Genomic DNA, 24,024 nt, shown 5'->3' with positions numbered 1-24,024 from the left:
AAGCGCATTTCTAAGCTTTTTGATACATACTGCCAAACTGTATTCCAGAAAGTTCCTGCTAATTTCAAGTCCCTCCCACAGCCTGTGGAACGCCCGTTCCTTGCCCCCTCAGGAACACTGGCTCTTCTCCGCTGTGCGGTGACGGTGGTCTGATGAGAAATACCACCATTTGTGTGACCTCAGTTTGTCCAGCTTTGTGCCCCTCAGGCCTGCCATGGCGCCTGGGACAAAGCAGTCACACAACAGGTATGCTTGGAATGAATAAAGACTTCAGAGGTTATAAAATCTATTCCTCCAGCCAAAGCCCTCTGCTGTCCTTCTGCTCTTGTCCTAGATGTCCCACAAGCGCCTCAAATTTGTGATCCACTTAACCTTGTGTCCTCCATCTGCACGGTGGCCCCTGTCTCCCTGACTGGCCCGCTGCCCACTCACTTAACCTCGCTACAAACCTGGGAACCTCCCTTTCTGCTGTGTCGGTTCCTCTCGCCCCACCCCTCACCCCACCCCATCCAACCAGTGGTCACACCTTGACAGTTCTATTCATTCTTCACCTATTCATTGCTCCAATGATATTTCTATAGCATTTACTACGTGTCAGGGATTGTTCTGGGTAAAGCCATCATGCTTTTAAATGCCCCCCAATCCCATCCACTCCTCTCTGACTGTACTGCATCGCCCTGGTTTGAGACGCCACCACCATCTTTCTCCTGGGTTATCACTATTCCCCCTGCCAATCACCTTCAAATTCATTACTGATCTCCCCCTGCGTGCCTGCCCCTGCTCCCACCCTGCCCCGCCCAGGGTGACATTTCTAATGTCAAAACCTGACCCCGCTCTCTTGCTTAAAAGCCTCTAGTGATTACCCCAAGCTCTCTGAGGTGCAAACTAAAGACTGAGTAATACCTCCTACAAGCCCCCAAGTCCTTCTCCAACCATTTATTTCCCCAAAGTCTCCCTAATGGCCACAACTACTGACGGTTTCCTCAATATGCATAGTGCTAAACTTTTAAAAACCTTCTTAAACACCTCTCTCATTTCACAAAGAAGATAATGGGGTTTTATCTTTACTTATTCTTTTTTATTTGGATAGGAGATGCATTTTGGAGAGCCCGGCTCCCTCTAAAAGAGCCATTTGTTCAGAAAGCACAGGAGTGGAGACAGGATGAAATTTTCTGAGCAGCAAGAGCTAACGATGTAGAGGAGGGAGTTTGTAGTTTAAGTCCGGGGCTATCGCTCTGCATCACTGGTAAGCTGCAGGCTGCCGGCATGGCCCTGGATAGTAACAGCATAAGCTAGATGGACTCTAGAAGCTTTGCATCCTGGGAGAGGGAGCCAGTTTGTACCAGCAATGGGGGCTGGGTTGGTGGTGGGGGCGGGGTCTCCGAGTCAGGCTCCTTGATGGGGGGTGACTGGAGCAGAGAGCTCCATGGGTCAGAGAAGGACCGCATCACTGGGGCTGGTCCCAGCCTTGTTTCTGAGGAGGACTGATGTGTTCTTCGGCTCTGAGGCAGGTGGGGGCTACACCTGGGGACCTGCTTTGCAAATTCGAGTTGTAGGTCCCAAGGTCCGGTGGACCGCTCATCGAAAACCTGTGCCCACGACTAGGAAAATGACAATTAGTAGATGTCCTATTGGAAGGGACTAGGGGAAGCGATGCTCCATCTGAAGGGTGGGATAGTAACGAGGGGCAGGACAGCCCAAGCAGGCAGCTCCCTAAGGAATGCTGTTCTCAGAGACCAGCTCTGGGGCATCCTTCCAGAACCTGCTCCCTGGAGGTGGCTGTGGCAAACTTTTCAAGTGTTCAAGATATGTGCTTGGTTAGTAAGCTTCATGGCCTTTCCTGTCCTTTCATGAATAAGTGTAAGGACAAGTAAGCCCGGTCCTGACAGCTCTGGGGCAGCAGGCTGGTTCCCCGACCCCCTGTAATGAGCAGAGAGCGCTGTCTCCAGATCTGGTTACATGAGTCTGGTCCTGCTGACAAAACGCGGTTGTGTTGGCTCGGAGTAGACATCTGAACAGGATGGTTTCAGGGAGAAGGGACGTCACTGAACGTGCAGAGCACGTTAAAAGACGACGTTCGTCCTTGCGTGCTAATAGATGGTGTCTGCTTACTGCGTGGCGTGCTACCCACAAGCGAAGGTGTGGAAGAGGCATATTGCTCCTACTTACTCCTTATGGTTGAAGGCTCCTGATGTCTAAACCTGACAAACGGGAAAGTCAAATCGGCCTGTTTCTGTTCTCCCCAAGTTTATGGGTTACAATCCTAATACTCAAGGTGACGGTATTAGGAGGTGAGCCCTTTAGGAGGTGCTCACGAACGGCACTAGTCCCTCCCTTTTAAGAGACCCCATCGTGGACACACAGCAGTGTGGTGATCGAGGAGGGAGGGCGGGGAGTGGAGGTGGAAGAGGGTACGGGGGGATAATGGAAATGGAAAATGAATAAATAAGAAGTAATATAAATTAAACAAATAAATAAATAGCCCTGGCTGGTGTGGCTCAGTGGATTCAGCGCCGACCTCCAAAGCAAGGGGTCCCTGGGTTTCTTCCCAGTCAGGACACATGCCTGGGTTGCGGTCCAGGTCCCAGTAGGGGGCGCGCGAGGGGCAACCACACTTTGACATTTCTCTCCTCTTCCTCCCTCCCTTGACCTCTATCTAAAAATAAATAAATAAAGTCTTCTACAAAATAAATAAATGAAAGAGACTCCAAAGAGCTCCCTGACCCCTTTCACCATGTGAAGTGCTACCTATGAACGAGAAAGTGGGTCCTGACTAGACAGTGAATCTGCCAGGGCCTTGATCTTGGACTTCCCAGCCTCCGGAACAGTGAGAAATAAATTTCTATTGCTTTCAAGCCACCTAGTCTCTGGTGTTTTGTTACAGAAGCCCAAATGGACTGAGGCCCTCAGTCCTCCACGGAGGGAAGGGCTGTGGGGTGAATCAGGCATCTTCCTTCCCTCCCGAGCTCCGAGCAGGGTCTGGGACCAGGTGCAACGCTCTCGGGGGTGCGCTGGCACAGGGCCCGCACCGTCACTAACCGAGTCTAGAAAACACGGAGCTGGAAATCCAAGAACATGACAATAGTTAGCAATACTGTAAAACTTAAGGCTTTCTCTAACCCCTGTGAAAATACTTTAATGCTTGCTGTATCAAAGATGAGTGAACCGCAGCTCGTTAAGTACCAACGGCCTGGCACCGCGCGCTTCATTAGTCTCTGAGAACTGGCTGAGTTAACAGCATGCCATTGTCTTGTCTCTTCATTTTTAAATTGCAGCTACGGATCTCCTTCAAAATCGACAGTGCTTACTTCCACTGGGACTTCGGAGAGAAGCAAGGAACTCTGGGCTGGTGGGGAACAGGGTAGCAGGCAGAGAGCAGGGTCTTCTCTCAGGCTTTCTCGTGTTTGGCGGGTGGGGCTGGGCTGCCGGAGGACAACAGCTCCGGGAGGGGGACTGGTGCTGGACAATGCTGTGATGGAACGCTTCCAGAGGAAAAGGGGTTGGTCCGGTGAGATGATTGGATCTCAGTGGGAACTTAGGGTTTTAAAGCTTTAATAACAGGCAATTATCATAGTATTAATTTTTCTCTTTATGTCCTGGATGTATGTAGAAGCTTTTGTACAAATAGAAACACTGAACTAAGACCCATATATACGGCTCATTAGTGCTACAGAAGTTAGAGGAAGAAGGCGGAGAAAGCCAAAGACATAAACACACTGGGGGTCTCCGAGGTCACTCGTTGAGTGACAATGCATCTCTATTGCTTGTCTCTAGGACCAATGTGCTGACCGAGCACTTGAAGCTGACAAAGCGTCATCTCTTCTCCCCCAAGCCTTTCAATCTGGCTCCTATTCCCATCACTCTACTCAAATAGTTCTTTCTCTTTTTAAAAAGATTTCATTAATTTATTTTTAGAGAGGGGGGAAGGGAGGAAGAGGGAGAGAAACACCAATGTGTGAGAGAAACATCAGTCAGTTGCTTCTTGCATGCTCCCAACTGGGGAGCTAGCCTGCAACCCAGGTATGTGCCCTGACTGGGAACTGAACCAGTGACCTTTCAGTTCACAGGCCGGTGCTGAATCCACTGAGCCACACCAGTCAGGGCCAAATCGTTCTCTTTGATGAAATAACTTCACTCTTGTTTAACACTCCTTTGCTTTATCTGCTCTCCTCATAATTGTCAGCCTCTTTGTTGTGTACATTAGTCAGGACAGGCAAGGATATGCTGCGGTAACAAATAACCCCAACGTTTCAATGGCTTAAAACAACAAAGATTCATTTCATGCTTACATCACATGTCCACTGCAGGTCAGCTGGGGCTCTGCTCTGCATCGTCTTCCCTCTGGGACCCGAGCACCCTGAGAAGTTGCTGTCTGGAATGTAGCTGGATGTTGTGGCAGAGCAGACAGTGAGCTCTGCAGGGTTGCACACAGGAAATTACATGCTTTGGCTGGGAACTGATACACTTCTACTCACAACTTACTGGCCACCTCATTACACGGTCTCTCCCCAACACAAAGGAGCCAGAAAATGCAATGCTATGATAGTCCTAGAAGGTGGAGACCAGGAAATATTGGGAATTGGATCAAAATCTCAGACTTTTAATTTCGTATAGTGCACTAACAAACCATCCCTCCAAATGCTACATATGTGTAATTCCATGGCATGCAAAGATCCCATGTATGTACTGACCCCAGCAGGGTTTAGAAATAATTAAAGAACACCCAATGTGCTGGGCCTCCTCCCTGACTCATTTTCCCACTTGACTAGTTTGCACAACTGGACTTAGCTAATCCTCCTTACACTCTGAGAGGCTTCCTTTTCTTTTTTTTGCTTCCTTTTCGTTACTTTTCTAAAATTGTAGCGTTTGTCAAAATGCACCGCTTCATCTCAAATGCCCCATCTCCACCCCAGCTCTCCACCGTCCTCAGACCGTAGTCCCGCTCCACCTCCTCCATCACGTTGTACCTGGCTAACAATAGGCTACAACATTCTTCCTTTTTCTGAATCCCTCAAGCACTGGGCCTGAACCACACAAGGAGCTTTCCATTCTGTGTGGGCTTGCAGTGTTCCCCGGTGTGCTGCGGTGTCCCCAGTGTGCTGCAGTGTCCCCCAGTGTGCTGCGGTGTCCCCCAGTGTGCTGCAGTGTTCCCCGGTGTGCTGCAGTGTTCGTGTGTGCACACATTGCCCTGTTCTTTCCACCAGACGGTCATGCCTTTGAAGGCAGGGCCCAGCCTTCTAGCCCTTGATGTGGCAGCCTAACCATACGGGGCACCACTGATGTCCCAAACTCGGGCTCCTTCGGATTGGCTTCTAAGAGAATTAGCTGCTGGTCCTGTCTCAGTCACTAAGTGTCCCCACTCCGCTCTCTTGGGCCTCCTCCCTTGACCCCCCCAGCAAAGTGAGATGGCCGGGACTAAAGCTCTCTCATTCCAACCAGCTCATAATGAATGCACAGCAGGCGAGTTACTGAGGCATAATTGATGTCATCTCTGAACTCCAAATGAGAATAAAAGGAATAAATATCCCCTCCCTCTGCCTCCTTTTTAGGAAGGTCACTGTGACTGCTCCTGAAGCTCTGGCTCCTTTATCCCCAGGGGTCTGGTTAATAAACTTCCTGTTTCAGAAAGAAAGAAGAGGGAAGGGAGGGGACAGGACAGGGTCCCTTGGGAAACTCCCTCAAGCAGGCTGTGATTCTGGAAGGTCTAGGGCTAGGGAAAGGACCTTGGATCTCCCAGTGGCAGAAAGGGAGAGACTTTGGCTTTGGAGGAAAGAGGGGAGAATTGCCTAACCTGGAACATCGGAACCCCCAAAGCTGAGAAAAGACAGGCTGTAAATTCCACGGTACCTCCCAGCGGGCAGGACCTTGGGAGGGGGTGACTGAGGGGTTACCTGTGGAGACTGGACATTGCACCTGGAGGTCCCCGGACGAAGCCTGAAGACGCTAGACGGGACCTGGATCTGGAGCTGCAGCTCCTGAGGGCAGCGGCCACCCAGAGCAGGGTGACAAAGGGATCAGGACACAGTGATGCTGCCGTCTTCACCACCAGCGGGACACTGGCACTATGCCAAGGAAGGCAAGCCTCTCCCACTTCCCAGGAAACCACAAAAAGTGACTGAAGTTGGGCTTTGGCTAAAAAAGGCAAGTAGGAGCTTAGAGTAGATTTAGGGGGAAAAAAGTGGCATTTTTCTTACCTCCGTTTCGTAGAGCAATTTGTGAACTTATGGGAGTTCCGTGTGACGTTCTTCAGCACAGGTGGCAGAAGGTCGTAAGTCTGTTAAGGCCTGGTCCCTGCAGGGTGCGGGGCCTTCAGACTGAGTGAGATGTGCTCAGCGCGTTGGTAGGCAGACACGCGAACTCACTAATAGCTGAAAAGGAAGCAGGCTGGAGGAACCAGGATAATACTATTTGTGATGTGTGTGTTAACTTTTATTATGTGCCAGGCACTGAACACCTCTTTTGCTTTGTTCAGCAACTCTGTTGGACAGGAGCTGTCATGATTATCCCATTTCACAGATGAGGAAACTGAGGTACAGGGCATGTAATAACTTGTACGGTGTGCTCTGCCTCCCTGGAGCACGCCCACACCTTTCTTCACTCACAGGCGTGCATCTCCCAAACTAAGGGTCCTCACGAAACATGCCACCAGGGGAGCAGCGGGCAGCGGCAGCTCGTCCCGGCTTACCCCTGAACCTGTCTCCAAGGCCCCCTTTTCTCCGACTCTGCGTGAACCAGAGCAGCCCTGCCTAGGCTCTCCTGTTGCTTCCTCTACCCTAAGCCCTTCCTTGTTTCACTGGCCCCAGCTTTAATAATTGTACTCTCAAAATCAAAAGAAGAAAATGTGCAATGTAAACCACTTGTAAAAGGCTGAGGTGGCATTTTGAGCCAAGGTGTCACATGGAGGTGCCAGACTGCCAGCCAGTGCCACCTGGAGCTCAAATATAGCATGTAAGGTCTCCTCCCTTTGCCATGCAGGACAAGGGGGTTTGGCTCAGGATAGAGAACAGTGGGGTTCCGAGTGTGAACTCTGGCGTTGGCACCTATCTGGGGCCAAATCCTTGTTTCGAGCCCGTTTCTTCCGTGAAGTAGGGCAGAAAAGGCCTCATAGAATTGCGAGGAGGATTAAATGGACTAATGGGGTAAAGTGTCTAGCACAGCATCTGACATATATTAAATGTCAGTAAATGATTTCTAAAATAACATAATGGCAATCCTAAAATAAAAACAAAAAGCAGGTGTTAATGCTTTACTGCCTTGCTGATCTCTCACAGTAAGTAAACCCCTGGGACAGAAAACTCGGCCTGGTAGGTGATTAAGTAGGTTCAGGACGAGGAGTTGGCGGTTTCTTTCCTTCTGGAGGACCTTTGCAAAGCCAGCAGGAACCCGAGCCCACACTTCTGGATGGGGTGAGTGCAGCGCGCACTAGGCTCACTTGGCAGCATCAGGCTCCTTGTTTTCCCTTTCAGCTGCGTAAATACACTAAACTGTACATACAAGGAAAGGGACACATGCAGCTTTTAGAGACCATGGCTTTCTTGGTCCCCAGGGGCCCCGGCTCCAGGTGAGCGAGTGTCCTGGCGGTGTTTCTGATTACAGACATGAGTCTTGGCCCAGGTATGTGAAAGCAACTTCTCACATCACGCACATTTCATCACACTCACACCTAGCTCTACTCACAGAAACTCCGCTCTGGGGTTTGCATCTTTTTAAAAGACATTTCCAGCTCTGTTCCAGTGGCTTCTGCATCTCATTACATCCTTGATAATTAGCTCTATCTCATTATGCCCGGGCCAGCTGGAACAGGGTTAGTTATTTTCAGGCCTCTTACCACACCTCCGCACAGTCGCGGGCAGGCGCCCTGCCTCAGCCAAACGGGACAACTGCTTCCAGCTGCACACACTTTGTTCCAGCTTCCACTTTGGGAACGGGCTCTGCAGCCTTTCGCATGTGGTCACACACTTAGGAATGACGTACATCCTGAACAATGGGGCCTCCTCGGGGCAGAGCCCGGCCCGTGCTTTCTTTTCTGGTCCTTGGTACTTTGTCGCCCTCCCTCCGATCACCTGGTCTGTTTTACACCCCCGCCACAGGAGGACAACTGCTCTCGGGTGTGTGTATTTCCACACGCACTTTGCTTCTCAAGCAAAGCCCCATGGCCCGGGGCGCTCCTTGGTTCCTCACCTGCCTGAACGACAGCCGTTTTGCTGCTCTTCACATACCTGCCCCCAACAGAGTGCGTCTAGCTCGCCCAGCCCTCTCAGCCCCTGTTGCTTACTGGGAAGTTTCTACGCCCTGCTCCTGCGGGGGGGCAGCCACAGCTACGCGTCAGGGCAGGAATCCTGAAGGCGGCGGCCTGGGTCCACTCAGAGCCTGTTTTATTTTGCATCCACAAATGGACAAGGGAGAACCTCCAGGCTCTGTGCTAGCCAGGCAGGGAACCATGGACAGCGCTATGCCCTGCAGAGCTTCCAGAAGGGCCAAGCTTGGAAGGCAGCAGCAGTGGCTAGGGCTGGAGACTTCAGGCCTCAGTCCTTCGAGATGTCCTCCTCAAGGAAAGGATGGCGTTGGCGGATGGAGAGAGCAACACGGACTCCGGGGAGGGTGGTATCGGAGTGGAGCTCGTGTGGCTCTTCATCCAGGGCAAGTAGAAGCTCTGTGGTACAAGGGACTGTCTCTTTTGCGTGCCATTGCATGAACCCATGTCACCTGTGCTGTGACAGGCAATTATATTTTTTTGCCTGACTACTGAATAAAGGTATTAGCGCTGAGACGTTCTGGGATATGACGTGACAGTAAGAATTATCAGGATTAGTTGCCAATTCAACTTGGCTGTGTCTGAGGTTTCCTTCCCAGGCTATTTGAAATACAAAGGAGTGACCGTCAGGCTGAGGAAACATTCAGGCGAGACTGGGGTCCGGGAGAGGGGCCGGGGAGCCTGCGAAGAGGTCACTCGACAGGGGGCACTATTCCAGGTGGGGCCCCCGAATGGGGTCTGGATGACTGCCTGTCTCAAGGGTCTGGGCCACGGGAGCTCAGGCTGCTTCTCACACTCTGTCCTATTCAACATATTGGACGTTTAGTTTTTTCTGTAACATAAAAGACCGTTTTCACTTTCACCAGTAACTTTACTGATCTGGATATTTTGAGTACATTGGCTTTCTCCCACTATTGGCTTCTAGTGGGTGGAGGCCAGGGGTGCTGCTAAACATCTTCCAATGCATAACACAGCCCCACAGCAAAGAATTATTTGGCCGAAATGTCAGTAGTACCCAGAAACTTCACAAACCACTCGTGACACATTTCATCAGCTGCAGCAGCTTCTCCAGACACAGCAGAAATCTTTTGTTGCATTTTAGTTGCCTTTTTACCTTTCTTGAAATAATAAAGCATAATATGCTGAAAATGTATATTTTCTTTCATCTTCAATATTAAAATGGAGGCACCAAAATTCATCAATTTTGATGTTTTTTAATGTACACTGACACGACAGCTGTCACAGTGCGATCTAACAAAGCTGTTCCCGATGAAGTTAAAGATGACTAATACGCACTCCTGGAGCCATCCCATGGCCTTTTGGGCCAGCCCAGTAATGAGTGTCCCCATTGTCTGTATCGTCACCATGCCTACCAGCATCTGGCATGTATATGGCCTCAGGGAATACCCGCTGAGTAAAGGATACAGGACCAACAATACACAACAATTAAGCTTCTCAAACTTTTTTAATGTTCTGGTTTTCCCACCAAGACCGGTGTTGTACAAACGAGTGTAAAATTCTGGACCACTGGGGCGTGGGGAATGACCACGTTGGGTCAGAGCCCTTCCTGCTCTCCCTTCCACCCGTTTCCAGGGGTGTTGAGTCAGCGCAGGGCTTTCTTCTGGGGCATAGCAACCACAGGTAGCAAGAGCACTTGGAGGCCTGGGGCAGCGGGGAGGCCCAGTGTGCCAGGAGCAGTGAGCGCTCACACCACCCAAGAGCACTCCAGAAGCAGACTTGGTTGGTGGGCGCCCAGAGGAGAATGTCAGGGCTGCCCCGTCTTCCCTGCACTTTGCTGGGCAGACCTGGGCTATTTGTCAGGCGAGGGAGTCCTAGGGGCTCCTGTGGAGGGTAAATGAGCATCTAAGAATCGGTCACACTGAATGTTAATGGTGACGTGAAAAGTCCTCTGGCCATTATTTTCTCTTGGCAAGTACAGGGGGAAAATTAAGACGACGACAGAATCACCTTTCATTCTTCCATTTTGGTCATTAATTTGATGGCTCTTGGTTTTGATACAGCAGAAATAAAAATGAAAAGGTAATAGACCAACTCGTAACCTGTGTAGGAGCTACTGCGTATAAAAATGTCCCGGGGATTGACATGAAAGGACCTTTTTTTTGGCCTAGCCCCGAGGAGCTCCTGTTTTGGTTTGGGGAGTTTGTGGAGAACCCATCCAGCTGAGAAGCCATTCACTGGCCCTTGGCAACAGACATGGAAAGCAGTGCGCATACGCTTATTTCACTGAGCTGTAAACTGACAAGGTCGAGAGAGTGAAAATCCTACTGTTTACATAAGAGCAGTTTTGGGAAGAGACCGAAACTTCGCTAGCAGTCTCCTCTCCAAAGATGGTGGGCATCGGTAATCACGCACTCATCTTTTCAGAGTCCAATTTGACACGACCTTCCTCCTCGTCCCACCCTAGTCCATTTGGAACCCACTGCCTGAAATCAAAACGCTCTGTGCTACAAACTCTCTTTGGAGTTTATATGAAAAGCCACAACTAAAGAGAAAAAAATCTTTACATCTTCTCTCCACTAAAGCATTAGTGTAGAGGAAAAATCTAAGTCAGCTCAGAATATACCAATAACATATCAGGGAAAGATAAGTATGACTAAGTAAGCAAAACTGGCCCCCCCCCCCCCGCCCCAACCCCATGCAGCACCCCACACAGAGGCCCATTAAACCGTAGTTATCTTCTTATCCTTGGTGGCTTGCTTGATGGCGGCCTGCTCACAGATGATCTCCTTGAGCCGCTGCAGCCTCGTGTTCTGCGTGGTCTGGTCCCCCACGCCCGTCTGACTGCGGTGCAGCAGGGTCAGGGCGTGGATGTACTCCAGCTCCGTGTACTTCACGCCCTGGTCCACCACCAGGTTCAGGAGCTCATCGGCCGTGTTGTACAACATCTCGTAGTACTGCCTGGGGAGGACGACAGAGTGCACTGCTCAGCATCTCCCCTGCCAGCGCGTGCGTGTGGTTTTAGGGGTAACGAGTCTGCTGTTTTTAAGTTCCCTGGTTTACTTATTCAATAAACATTTACTGATCAATATAATGGAGAACGAGACAGACCCGGTCTCTGTCCTCTTGGAAGCCCCTGGAGCTCTCCCTGTGGCAGTAAGAGAAGACCCAGGGAGACTTCGCATCTTTCAGAGTTTGATCAAGAGCTTCTCCAAATTCTGCATTTACCTCTGCGACGAAGGGAAGTAGGACTCAGCACCAAGAGGGAGAAAAAAATAAGCTGGCAGCATTGCCCAGTGGTTATCTCACTCGGGTCTCCATTCATCCACTCCTTCAACGCAGGCTCTGAGGAGTGCAGCCTTTCTATTCCGCGGAGTGGGGTAACAACAGTGCCTACCTCTCAGAGTTACTGGAACAACTAATGAGTCCACACGAAGCACTTAGAATGGTGCCCAACACAATTAGACGCGCTCTGTAAACATTAACTATTGTTAGAAATATAATAAGAATGTATTAAGAGTAATGCAATAATGCAATAATGGTAATAGCAGTACATAGTGATGAGCAAGATGCGGCCTCTTTCCTCAAATAGCTCACAGACAAGGAGGAAAGGTGATGAAAACCAGAGAAATAATAATTGTGTCTCTGCTGACAAGTTAATTTCCACGTACTGTCACTTCCCCTCACTGCACCCGGCGAGCTGCCCTCCCTTATCTCAGACACGGAAGCCGAAAGCACAGCAGAGTTAGAGGGCTGGCCCGGGGTCACACGGTGAGAGGCTGTGCCAGGAGAGGAACCCAGGTTTACGACTCTAAGTCCAATACCCTTTTTTCCACGGACACAGCCAGGAAAACAGTCCGAATGGCATGAGGAGGTATGCATGCTGTGAGTTCACGGCATGGGAAGGAGAAGTCACACTGCGCTGAGGGCAGGGTGAAGGGCCCAGGAAGACTTCACGTGGGGTAGCATACTGTCAGGCAGGGTTTCCAGGAGGAAATTCTAGATTTAGGGAAAGGGAAGGGCAGGAGCAAAGGCAGGGAGAGGCATCTGGTTAGCCGGGGGGTGCAGCTGAGTAACGGGGAGCCGGGGGGAAAGGCAGTGAAGTCAGAAGGTAGAGAGTTTGACGGCAGCCTAGTTAAGTCACTGAAGACCCCAAGGTCGAGTTAAGCCAATAAAGGCCCTGCGCCTCCCCGCTTCCTGAGGGTCTGTGGGGAGCAGAGGCGCCATTGCAAGTTGTTCTTCTGGAAGATTGACGTGACAGTGGTACGCAGAGTGTCTGGGAGGGGACCACTTTGCCAGGCTAGAGGGGGCATGACGAGGCAGTGGGCCTTGGGCAGGCAGGGGGTGAAGGAGCATTGCAGGTCTTCCAGGACCACTCGCTCGGGAATCCCGTACTGCTGACCTTGGGCCGTGGCTCTGTTTCTTCTTCATCAGGAGCATCCTGAAAAACAGAACGTCCTGGGGGAGACCTCAGCCACCCCTGGGCTACAGTGGACCACGGTCGGCAAGAGCACCAGCACCGTTCCGCACGGCTCTTTCCTCCTCCTGCTCTGCCTAGCCTCCTCTTCTAATTAACACACTCTAATTATTTTTTAAACAGGAGAAACGATTCTATCATGTGAGTATTTAGGAAGAACGGCAGCAATGGCGAGTGTGCCCTAACTCTGCAGCCATATGAGTGACTCCTGGCAGCGACTCAGCCTGCGCCCTGGCACAGGGTCCTCGTGGGGCTGACTTCTATGGGGGTTTCAGAGGCGTGTTTGGCCCCACCCCATGGAGCCACATACTTGGGAGTCGTTACTCAAGGGTAACCTTCAATGCAGACGGAGGTACTTCTGATAGAAGAGACGTGTGACCTCGGACATCCAGAGGCCTGGGACCCAATCTCAGCTACAGTCAGGAACCTTTCTGAAGCTTCATTTTAAGCATAAAACCCACGTGAACGACTCCTACTCTACAACAAATCTGCTGTAATCACGAAATCCCACTACTAAAAAAGATAAAAACCCTGATGCTGCAGGCTGAGGCATCATATTGACCCGATGGCTTCACATGCCCTCTGGCACCCCGTGGCTTCCCCTCATAGGACAAATGAGGCCCTGCCTCAGCTAATTCTGGGTCCCTTAGGTGCACAGCTGAGCCAGACACCGTCCATTTGCAGAACTAAGCACCCATTTTAAAAAATGCTCAAGAAGAACACATGTTCACATATAGATTCACCAAATGGAATGAGAGAGCTTGGGGCTTATGGTTCTTTCAAAGCCAGAAGGGGCCTGAGAGCTGCAGTTCCGGACTGGAGGTTCTCAAACCTCAGAGCCCCAGGGAGCTGCGGTAAAGTGCAGGGCCCTGAGGCCCTCCCCGATCCTCTCACTCCTGGAGGCTCCGAAGCCAGCAGAAGACTGAGCCAGAGTCTGCGGGGTGTGGGAAAGGACGCAGAGCCATTCTCAGCTCCTTGAGCCAAGGACCTAAAAGCATCAGGGAAGGAGACAGAAGCAGTAAGTGGGCTGTAATGCTTTTCAATGAGATTAAACCAAAAGAATTGGGTTTCTGTATATTATGATGCTGATATTTTCATCATTTATCTTAAGAAGTAGCATTGAACCCATAAAACCAGATTAAATGGGATTTCTCTCGAAAAAATTGGATGACTCGTTTCCAGGGGTAAATGGCTTGTTTTCTCCAGAGACTGCTGGTCCCCGCTGGGCCCAAACGACAAAAGAGAGATGCCTGAATTTCTATCCTGATCCTCCAGTGTGATAAGGGACAAAGGCATGCCACGTAAGTCCGTAAGGCTTCCATGTCCTCTGGGCCATGCAGACCATCACAAATCCCAGGATGACACTCAGAGGGACCGACAGACTAGAAGTGTCCTCACGAGCCTGGATGAGCAAGGCCCCGGGATCGCAAGGGTGAGTTACTAAATGAAATTGGCAGCTAACTGATGGTGCCTTCTCTACAGTTAGGGGCAAAAAATCCGTACAACCATGAAGACACATTAGATCATAAAGAAACATAAATATTTAAAGACAGTGAAACTCATTCATCTTTCAGAACAGTTCCCAGCTGCAAAGGCTACACACTAAACCAGGACAGTGACCGGAATGCTTGGGGATAGAGAAAGGCTGTGTTAGGGGCCCCACGGAGAAAAGGGGAAAATGCCCCAAAGCAGACAATTACATGAGCGTCTGTGACAAACACTGGCAGGCTGACCTGGAATCACGTACCGTAGTTGGGATAAATAATCAATCGATCAGCACTCACGGAGGCCTTGGGACAATGGAAGCCTGATCTTTGCCATCAAGCGCTGCAGCAGCAGCCGCGGCCTCCCAGGCACCGGCTTTGAGGTAGAAAGCACCCGACTTGGCTGCGGGGTGGGGCCGGTGAGCGGCACTCGAGTTAGACCCTTTCCGGTGCACGACTCGTGGAGCCCGTCTCTCCTCAGCCCCTAATGTCAATGGGCCGCCTGCTACACATGGCCAGAGAGCCTACTCTGGAGTCCAGCGCCATGCCACCCCGCCGGGCGGGCCCTTTGTGACAGGTGGTCCCCTCTGTGGCTCCTCTCACCCCTGGGCACATGTCAACATGAAGAGTGTCTCACTTTGAGCTGCAGCAACACAATGGACCCTTTGGTGCAGGCGCTGCAGTCACCCGTGACTCACAGACGAGCCAACCGAGCGTTAGAGGATGTGAGTGACTTGTCTCAGGCCTCCACGGGAGGGACTGCGAGCCCTGGACTCACACCAAAGCCACCAGAATACAGAAATACCTAAAACTGTACAAAGCAAAAGTACTAATTTTGAAGAATACTTGTGTAGCTAATTCATTTTTAGTCGTGATTTAGGAAATATGAATTTAATAAAGTTCACATAATGACTCAACTCTCTCTGCCTCCCACTGTAATGGAACTAGCTAGTACTGTGGCGATTCAAAGCTCATGGATACCCTTGGCAGCTGTATGTGAACAGCAGTGGGTTTGACCTGGGAATTCAGCACTCTGAGCCAAATACAGACGTCATGCCGTAAGCTCAGCATCCAGGAGTTACAGGAAAGCTTTGTGGCTTTCTCACTCATTCTGTCGCCTCCCTTTATTTCTCCCTTTTTGCTCCTCTGAGCTACTAATGGACAAGGTGACCTTTCTTTCCAAAAGTTGGCTGCCCTTCTGATTCATTACTTCCTCAAGGAAGGGAGATAATTAAGTGATTTCACTGTAAAGACTTTCTCATCTAGTCCTTCCTGAGGTAAAGATAGTATTAATATCAACAAGAGAATTAGGCTCTGAAGCTGACTTCTTAAATGTAAGTTTCAAAGGAAGAAAAATTTACCTGGATATAGCTTGGCATTAACCTTAGCTCCCCACACTCCTCTTAGCCAATGGCTGCGGTGTTCTGAGCTCTTACATAAAACCCAGCAGCAGATGGGTCACTAGCTTATCAGATAAAACATTCAACTCCTGTTTTCTTGCTCACTCAATAGTACATATGCTAATAAGCAGGGAGATGGAAAGACAGAAAAGAAAGGAGCTGAATAATCTATACGCTAGATAATCATCCCATAAATAATTGAGAAGTAGTTATAGCGGCAAGACTTAGAAGACTTAGAGAAGTAAATAAATACTCAAGAGATCAACTAAACTCAGACTCCAGTTGTCTTTCATGCCCCCCCTAACCAGCTGTGTGACCTTGGGCAAACGCGCTCAGCTCTTTGAACCTCTGCTTCCCATGTGAAAAACAAGTTACAGCAGATGCCGCTTAAACACTGGGGTTTTGGATTGAAAAACCTTTACAGCCTCCTCTGCCTGGTCCTTTAAAATCACAGGCTTCCGCCAGAATTAGCGGATGCGGATTTTCCCCAAGCCGTTACTGCAAGATGCGACAATGACTGACTTAAAAAGGTTCTGAACAGGTGTAAACTCAGCTCAGTGCACTTTCCAGACCGATAACCGACTGGATGGTAATCCTGTGTGTCAGAAGAATGAACTAGGTCATTAAAACATATAATGTAATTGCTCTCATTTGTCTTCCCCTTCGAAGAGCGTAGAGTTTATTACAGACATGACTGAAAATTCTCATTTGAAATCGTTGAAGTCATTTTCATTTTAGGAATGAGAAAGCTAAGGCAGAGAAAAGCTAATAATTTTTAGAGACTTAGGAGGAGAATTAGATTTATGGCCCATATTGGGATAGTTTTTAACACTCCTGACAACGGACTGTGCAGGTTTCTGTTCTGACCAGGACGCTCCAGAAGAAAAGTCAAGTGTGATCTTTAGGAAGTTCGGGGCAGAAATTCTCTCAGCTGGCGGCAATCATTCCAGAGGCAACAGAGCCGGTAGTGTGCCCTACGGCTTGTGCAGGCTCCTGCGACGGGCTGTTTGCCCCTATTTCCCTTATAGAACGTGGCACACACGCGCACACCATGGGCCTTCATTCGGGGCACTATTCCTAAGTGGCAGTTACCTACTGGCCTCATTCTGATAACCCCCCTTCTTTCTGGGAGGATGTTAACAGTTCGAGCCAGCTGTGCCCGTCCCTCTCAGGAACGTAGCGCCATATTTTCGATAGCAGCCGCAGCCTTGTTACATTTCTCTTAAAAACAACAACACACAACCACTCCACACCAAGGAACTGCTGTGAGACCTGCCCCCTAGGAGAGGACGACCTCTCCCAAGCTCAGTTACAGTTACTGAAAAGGGGAAAAAAATTCTTTCTGTTCCCTTAGCTACAAACATTGCTCCCCACCTTTGGAGCACACTGTAAATTTATAAAGAGCTATGGTTGGAATGCCCTCCTCAACAACGTGAGGATTCGTATGTCACTCTCCGCTACATCAGATAACTTTTTAAATTAAGTTTTCTTACAGCAGGGATAGAGCAAGATCTGCATTTTAAATTCAGTGCAATTAAAACTGTGCCTCTTTGGTCCGGGCACTGCCTTCGGTCAAACCCCGATTGTGGGAATAATTATTCAGTCCGTTAAGAAGTCTGCTCAACTCCTTCCCCCATTTTGAAGGTTTTAATAAATATTGATCAGGCACACTTCTGTTTGCACTTGCCAAAGCAATTCTGATGGGTTCATCTTCTGATGTTATCAAATAATGAAGTATGAACGAGTGAACAGAATCACCCTCTCGTTCTGTGATTTCTTACTGAGGCCCTTCTTCATTTTACTTTCATAATTGTGTTTGTCTCAGGCTCCTGTAAACGCCCTTTGATTATCAAAAGGCGAGTCCAGGTTAAGGAGAGCTATGCTGCGCTGAATATCACTTTAGAGAGTCTTTTCCATTAAAATAAATTATTGAGTATCACTTTAGGGAGTCTTTTCCATTAAAAAAATAAATTATCTAATAGCGCAGATTGATAAAAGGACCTAGCACTGTGTACTCTGATGGCCTCGAAGCTGCATGTTGCTTACCAATCAGCACGAGGCCCTTCCTGCATATTAGCTGCTACTCTCTGCACGCCTCGGCTTAGCCATCTGGGGAACGACTGCGGAGGTGTGCCGAGTGAAATGATTCACGGGCCCCATGGCTTCGCCGGCTTTAGGTAATGGAATGGCACTCGCAACTTTTCAGTAAATGATGCAAACGATTTCTTCAAAGGGCAACCTAGTGTTATTATTACTAATGCTTAGGAAACTCTAGTAACATTGAAAATGTTACTATAACATAGACAGTCCTTGCTGCAAGAAGCGGCTTTTATCTACACTTAAAAAAAAAATCCAATCCAGGCCCAGATCAAAGGTATCAAAGGCACTGGGCAAATGCTTTCATTTAAAGTAAGATAAATCTCATCGCCTCTCGGCCTGTTGGCTAAGTTCAAGTGTCCAGTAAGATAAGTCTGGGCCTTGCCAGCCAGCCTGCCTACCTGTACTCCTACCAAAGAGTGGGAGGGCCCTAGACAAGGCGCAGGACCCAAGGTCCCTGCTCCAAGTGACTGGCGGAGCTAGAGATGGGGCGGAGGACCGCAGGGGTCACCGGTGTTGGGTTTCTGCATTTACAACGCGGGGGTCCTTCCCCCCTGGTGTGGGGGGAAGGGCAGTGTGGACAGGCCCGGGCTGCACGGCTTTGATGGGAAAAGCTGGCCACTAGAGCATCACGCCAACGAGGCCAAGGTAATGGACTGACTCTGGTAGGTGCCAGCTGGTTCAATTCTTGAGCGACTGACCTTGCCCCTGGCCAGCTGGCTCACAAACGTGTGAAGCCACGGCCTGAGTGAGGTTGAATACACAGTTCTTACCACTGCCAGCGGTGTCAGGATGCCAGGACTGCTATTCAGCTTCAGTCACACCCTGACTCCTGAGCTTTTGGCCCCCATTAGAAAGCCTAGTTCCCTTCTTTTATGTTGTAAGAGATTTCTCTACTCTGCTGAGACAAAAGACCAGATCTTTTAGGACCGAAGGGCCAGAAAGGGAAATGGCTTGGGCAGTGAAACCAAAAAATCAGCAGATTATTTGAGAAGTGTGAGCATACGCAAAAGCGGTAGGTCCCAATGGCAAACTCTGTGTATTTACTAAACCCTGCGGTTGTTTATGAAAGAGAGAAAACCTAAATAAAAGAAATGAGCCACCTGAGATTCAAGGACATGTGACTCAGGATGTCAATTAGAAAAATAATAGACTAGATCAGAAGGAGCTAATAGAAATCTGTACACTATCCAGCAGGGTTTAATTACACACCCAAATACTCCGACAGACGTGATGGACGCCTTTGGGTAGCAGTGTGAACTTGGTAGATGCAAAGACCACTGTGAATAATATGTATCTGGATGTCAATGAGCCATTTTATACAGTGCCTCTGAAAAATATTACCAGCAAAACAAATTTATTCTGAATGGCTACTCCGATAGGACACAGGCTGAAAAACAAAGGGTAATGATAAAGGCAAACCAACAATTCTGAAGAGAAAGCAGCCAGCGATGCTCAGGACACTGGCTTGTAACTGATCCGACTTAATACCTTAATTAATGTGCAAGATCACACGGAGCGGCGGAAGGGCAATGCTACTCAATGGAGAAGGGCTGCGGACGGCAACAAAGGAAAAGAACTCCGGTAAAGGACTCAGAGGATTTACAATTTGGGGAAACAAGTGACAAAATGAGGTTCATCATGGGAAAAACCAAGTGAATTTGTCTGGAAGAAATTCCAGCAGCCTGTACCCCATAGCTGGGAGCACCCCCGAATAGGAATGGTGGAGGCGATCATGGAGGTGTACGTGGGGGGCCAACGGCACAGAACCACAGCATTTTCTCAGTTCCTGTAAAAGGAAGTGCCAGTTATAGGTCGAGGAGGTGATGATCATCTGACTTTGTCATACTTCAGAGTCCTGGGTGGCTTTCTACCACAAGCCAATTGAAAGGAAATCAGAAAAAAGCATCAAATGGGATTAAAGGGACAGAGGCTGGAGAAAAAAAGATTAAAAGCGATTCAGCCCAGTTTTTGCTCAAATGTCTGTTTATCATTAAGTGAGGTTTTCCCTGACCACCTCATCTAAAGTGACACCCGCCCTGTCCTCATCCAGCTCTGTCCCTTCTCTGAGCTTTACTGTTGTTCTGCGCACTCGCCTCCACCTAAAAGTGTGTATACCGAAAATATTTTTACTGTGTATTGTATAACTTTATGTACAAAGGTAGAGAGACCGCATATACCCTGGTTGTGATCAGGGACTCGGGAACCAGGGGCCTGGGTCTGAATCCCAGTTCTGCCTCTGGCTGTATGATCACGGGCTATTTATTAATCTTTCTGTGCCTTTCTTTCTTCATTTGAGAAAGGAAATAGCACCATGGGGCTGTCACAAGGATCACACGATGAAACAAAGTGGCTGGAATGGAATAAATGTCGTACAAGCGCTTATTCCGTAACTAAGTGTCTGCCCCGCCCCTCCCTCCAATACAGGCTCAGGGAGAGCGGGGTTGGGTTCTGCATCATTCTTGCTACCTCTTGGCCTCAGTGCAGGGCACCTGGAGGTGTTGAAGAAATCAAAAGGAGTGAATGCTAGAGAGAGCCAACAACAGTCAGTAAATCCCATTGAGTTACCCAGCACAACGTAAAACGTAGTCTGATTCATTGCCACTGGAAGGGAGGAGCTATGAATAAAACAGGCACTCTGTGTAAAGGCAAAGGGGCGTTCCCATGCAGCTACGTGACTTCTGGACAACTGCTTGCAAATGGCAAACGTCAGGCCGCGCAGGGAAGAGATCCCTGCAATCCTCCACTTTTCTTTCTCTCTCTGGTGGAAACAGACATGAATTTCTGGATATTTCTTGGCCTGTCTGGATCTCAGTTTCTTCATTTAACCAACGAGCTAAATCACATTACACATCACAGGTTAGGCTTGATGAAACCAAATGATGCGGTAGGGCACTTGCCGCGTAACAGTGGTAAAAACGACAGCTAACTTTTACTGTACTTCCCGGCCGCCTGTGTATTGTTTCTTCCTCAGCAAAACTGTATGAGGTAACGATGGATTTTACTAAACCTTCCCTCTCCACCCCAAAGAGGGGTTTCTCTTCTTTCTTTTCCCAAGGTGAACACCACGCCTTGATCCCACTCTCTCGCAGTGCCTTATGGCCCTGCGGGGTTTGGTTTTAACTCTCATATCTGGCGTCCAGCCTGTTCACTGCTTCTTTCATCTCTGCCTTTGAACATCCTTACACTGCCCATATTTTGAAAACCAGATGAAGCCAAACAACAAACGCCAAGCCCTTTGCGATCCTGTGCCTATTCCCCTCTCATCATTTCTCTTCTTTCATTGTTAAATTTCTGGGAAAAAATCATTTGTGTTCACTGTCTGTCCTTCTAAAGCCTCCAGTTCTCTGAAACTGTATTTGGAAAGGTGACCAATGACACCCTAGTGGACAAACACAACAGCCTTTGCTTAGGACTTTTCCCATTGGCGGTTTGGATGGTTTTCCATCCAAAGCTCAACTTTCCTTGAGCCCCGCTATTTCGACCCCTCCCCCAGCCCCCTTGGTCCTTTGGATGTTCCCACGGGCTCTCACGCTGCTTGCCCACTGCAGGCGTTCTCCCAGTCGGGCGCTGGCCTTCTGCTTTTTCTCTGCTCCCGGAAGCCTTATCTGTTCATGGGATGTTCTCTCTCTCTCTCTCTCTCTCTCTCTCTCTCTCTCTCTCTCAAGATCTGGTCTCTTCATGGATCAAAGCTTCATTTGCTCTGCTTTGTAGACATTTCTACCAGATGTCGTTAGCAGCTAGCCTCTCTGACTTCCAAATTTTGCCTAGCGGAAGGTAGTATCCAAAGCCTCAAAACATGTGGATCACTTTTGAATTTCTGCTCTTCCGTTTCTTTTGACGATGACCACCAGGTCTATCACGATAACATCTCTTACAGTCCTTTCTTCCTTCCAATCTTGTCATCACAGATCTTAACTACTTCTTGTTGGGTTGTTACAATAGTCTCCCACTGTAGTCTCTCACGATGACAACTGCCCTCAGACTTGTTTCCAGTTCAGCAACAGCTACAACAGCTGCAACAACAACAAAACTGTGTGCTCACTAGTGCTAGCAGGATTCTGTCGAACTCTGATATCTAAGGCCTTTGAAAGATTTGGCCCCTGTTCGACTTTGTCTCCCACTCTGCGCCTGCATCAACCTACTTAAGCCACACTCAGCTACTCACGGTTCCGGAACACACCTAGTGCTTTTGGCTCTGCGTCCGAGTGTCCAACGCCTCACAACCCTTCAGGACTGCTGAGACCCTCTGTCCTGGGGGAAGCTATCTGGGCAATTTCTTCTTTCTGTTACTAACGGCACGGGTCACCCATTTACCATGTACCATCCAGAGTAGTGTCTACTTCATAAATTTTTTTTTTTTTTTTTTTTTAACCTAGTGATACAATAAAAAAAGGTATCGTGGTATTTATTTATGACCTGTGCAAACTTGGAAAAGTTATTTAACCTTCTGGGGACTCAGTTTCCTGATAAAATAGGGATACTGATTGTACCAACTCACCAGGTTGTTAGGAAGACGAATGAGCTAACAGCTGTAAAGTGCTTCGAACAGTGCCCAGCACGTAACACACGACTGTTCGTTACATAAGCAAACAAAATAAACAAACAAACAAAAGGCACAAAAAACATTCAGTGCAAAGTCTCTCTGCACTCCCTGTACCGACGCAAGCGTACTTGTGTGCGCACACATGGTATTTAGAGGGACATGGTGTTTGCATGCTCTGCTGGGCTTCGCTGTTGCCACTTAACACTGCATCTCGGAGACGGTTCCGTTTCAGCACATATCGACCTGCCTCGTTCTTCACGGCTGCAGAGAGCCGTTCTCAACCGCATGGCTGTACCACAATGTGTCTCTATTAACTTCTCCCGGACGGACGCAGCCTTCTTGGCGACGACGACTATGGCTTGACTCTCTGCAGCATCCTCGGCACGTACACAGTGCCTTTCAAAATTCTTTTTCTATTTGTTTATTTGCTCAACAAATATTTAAGCATCAATTGTGCACCAGAGAGTGTACAGCAGGTCATGTGGGTAACAGAAGGGGGTAAAACATAGCCCTTGTTCTCTGAGGGTGCAGAGTCTGGTGTGACAGTAGCCGTGTAATTACAGTTAGGTGACAGCGGCTTAGTAAAGGTGCAAATGGGACTCTCAGACTGCCAAGGGGAGGGGCTGCAGGCTTCTTAGGGCTGTCGGGGAAGGCTTTGCGGAGGAGACATGAATGATGGGGCCCACACGAGAGAGAGGGTGCTGGACGAGTGCACGGGATGTGTGCAGTGTGTGGGGCAGCAGGAAGAATGCGGTACGGGGGGGGGGGGAGGTTGTAGATGGTTTGTTTCTCACTGGAGTGCAAGGGGTACGAGGAGGGGGAAGAGACTGAGGTTGGCAAGGTAAGCGGGGGCCAGATCACAGTGGCCTTGCTGTCACGCTCAGGTCTGGACTTCACCGGCAGGTGGAAGAGGGGAGAGAGGGTGAGACTGCCTTAGACGGGGCAGCATGGTATTTGCCTGGGTTGTTAGACAACACACTTGCCATCTATTATTACCAGGGTTTAATGAAAGAAGGTATCTTAACATTCCCCAAGTGGCAAAGAAATAATCTCGGAACTAAAGGTACATTCTTTCTTTTCTGAGAAACGCCAGCTCAGTACACTGTCCTTATCTTTCGGATTGTGCCCTGGATGCGGATAGTGTAGCTTCGGTCCCCACCCCGGCACCTGGGAACTCGTTCTGTGGTTGCTGCGGAGGGGCTGAGGGGGGAGGGTTTAGAGAGGGGTCAGCCAGGACGAGCCACAGGGTCAGGAGATACCCGGCCCTGCCGGCTGCATCAGGGGGAGGATGCCCAGGAGGAGGAGCGAGCGTGCGTCTCTCCCCTGTCAGACCACACCCATCTTCAGGTTTCCTCACAGCTCCGTGACCCCAAGCATGTAGCTGGACAAAATCTACCTTCAAGAGAGAGCAGGCTGCTGACACCTCACCTCCAGCACCTTCTTCCATCAGGCCGCCGCCGTGGAGTTGTCCCCGCGCGCACAGCGGGCGGAGACCAGGCAGGGAGGGCAGTAGAACAGAAGGAGGCCGGGGGGGGGGGGGGGGGGGGCCTTTTACCCATGGGGACCTGCCACCGCTACCCCCCCCCCACGGGGCTGGTTGAAATGTGAGGGAGGGAGATGTGAGATGTGTACAATCATGTATGAAATTATAAATTAGGGTATGATCGCTATCCTGTTTAATCTCTTGACAAGCAGACGCAGGAGGCTTGAGTACCTGAGTTTGGCAAATGAGTAGAGGGTCTAAGAATGTCACAGTGTCATGTGACTGACATGGGATAAACCCCTGGACTATCCACTACGGTTAAGGA

The 24,024-nt window shown here is 49.4% G+C and overlaps 1 protein-coding gene across 1 annotated transcript in view; it reads right to left on the bottom strand.

Moving 5' to 3' along the window:
- Nucleotides 1-9,700: 9,700 nt before the first annotated feature.
- The window catches only part of EXOC4 (exocyst complex component 4), a 672,527-nt gene continuing 658,203 nt past the window's right edge, over nucleotides 9,701-24,024 (bottom strand). Inside the window, exon 18 of the mRNA XM_024554980.4 lies at nucleotides 9,701-11,173. Coding sequence (XP_024410748.1) covers nucleotides 10,936-11,173 — 238 coding nt within the window. The 3' untranslated portion in view covers nucleotides 9,701-10,935. The remainder of the gene's footprint in view (nucleotides 11,174-24,024) is intronic.

The sequence above is a fragment of the Desmodus rotundus genome, chromosome 6 (assembly GCF_022682495.2).
Source record: "Desmodus rotundus isolate HL8 chromosome 6, HLdesRot8A.1, whole genome shotgun sequence".
Lineage (NCBI taxonomy): Eukaryota > Metazoa > Chordata > Mammalia > Chiroptera > Phyllostomidae > Desmodus > Desmodus rotundus.
The sequence above is the reverse complement of the archived record's forward strand: the minus strand, read 5'-3'. Positions and strand labels throughout refer to the sequence as shown.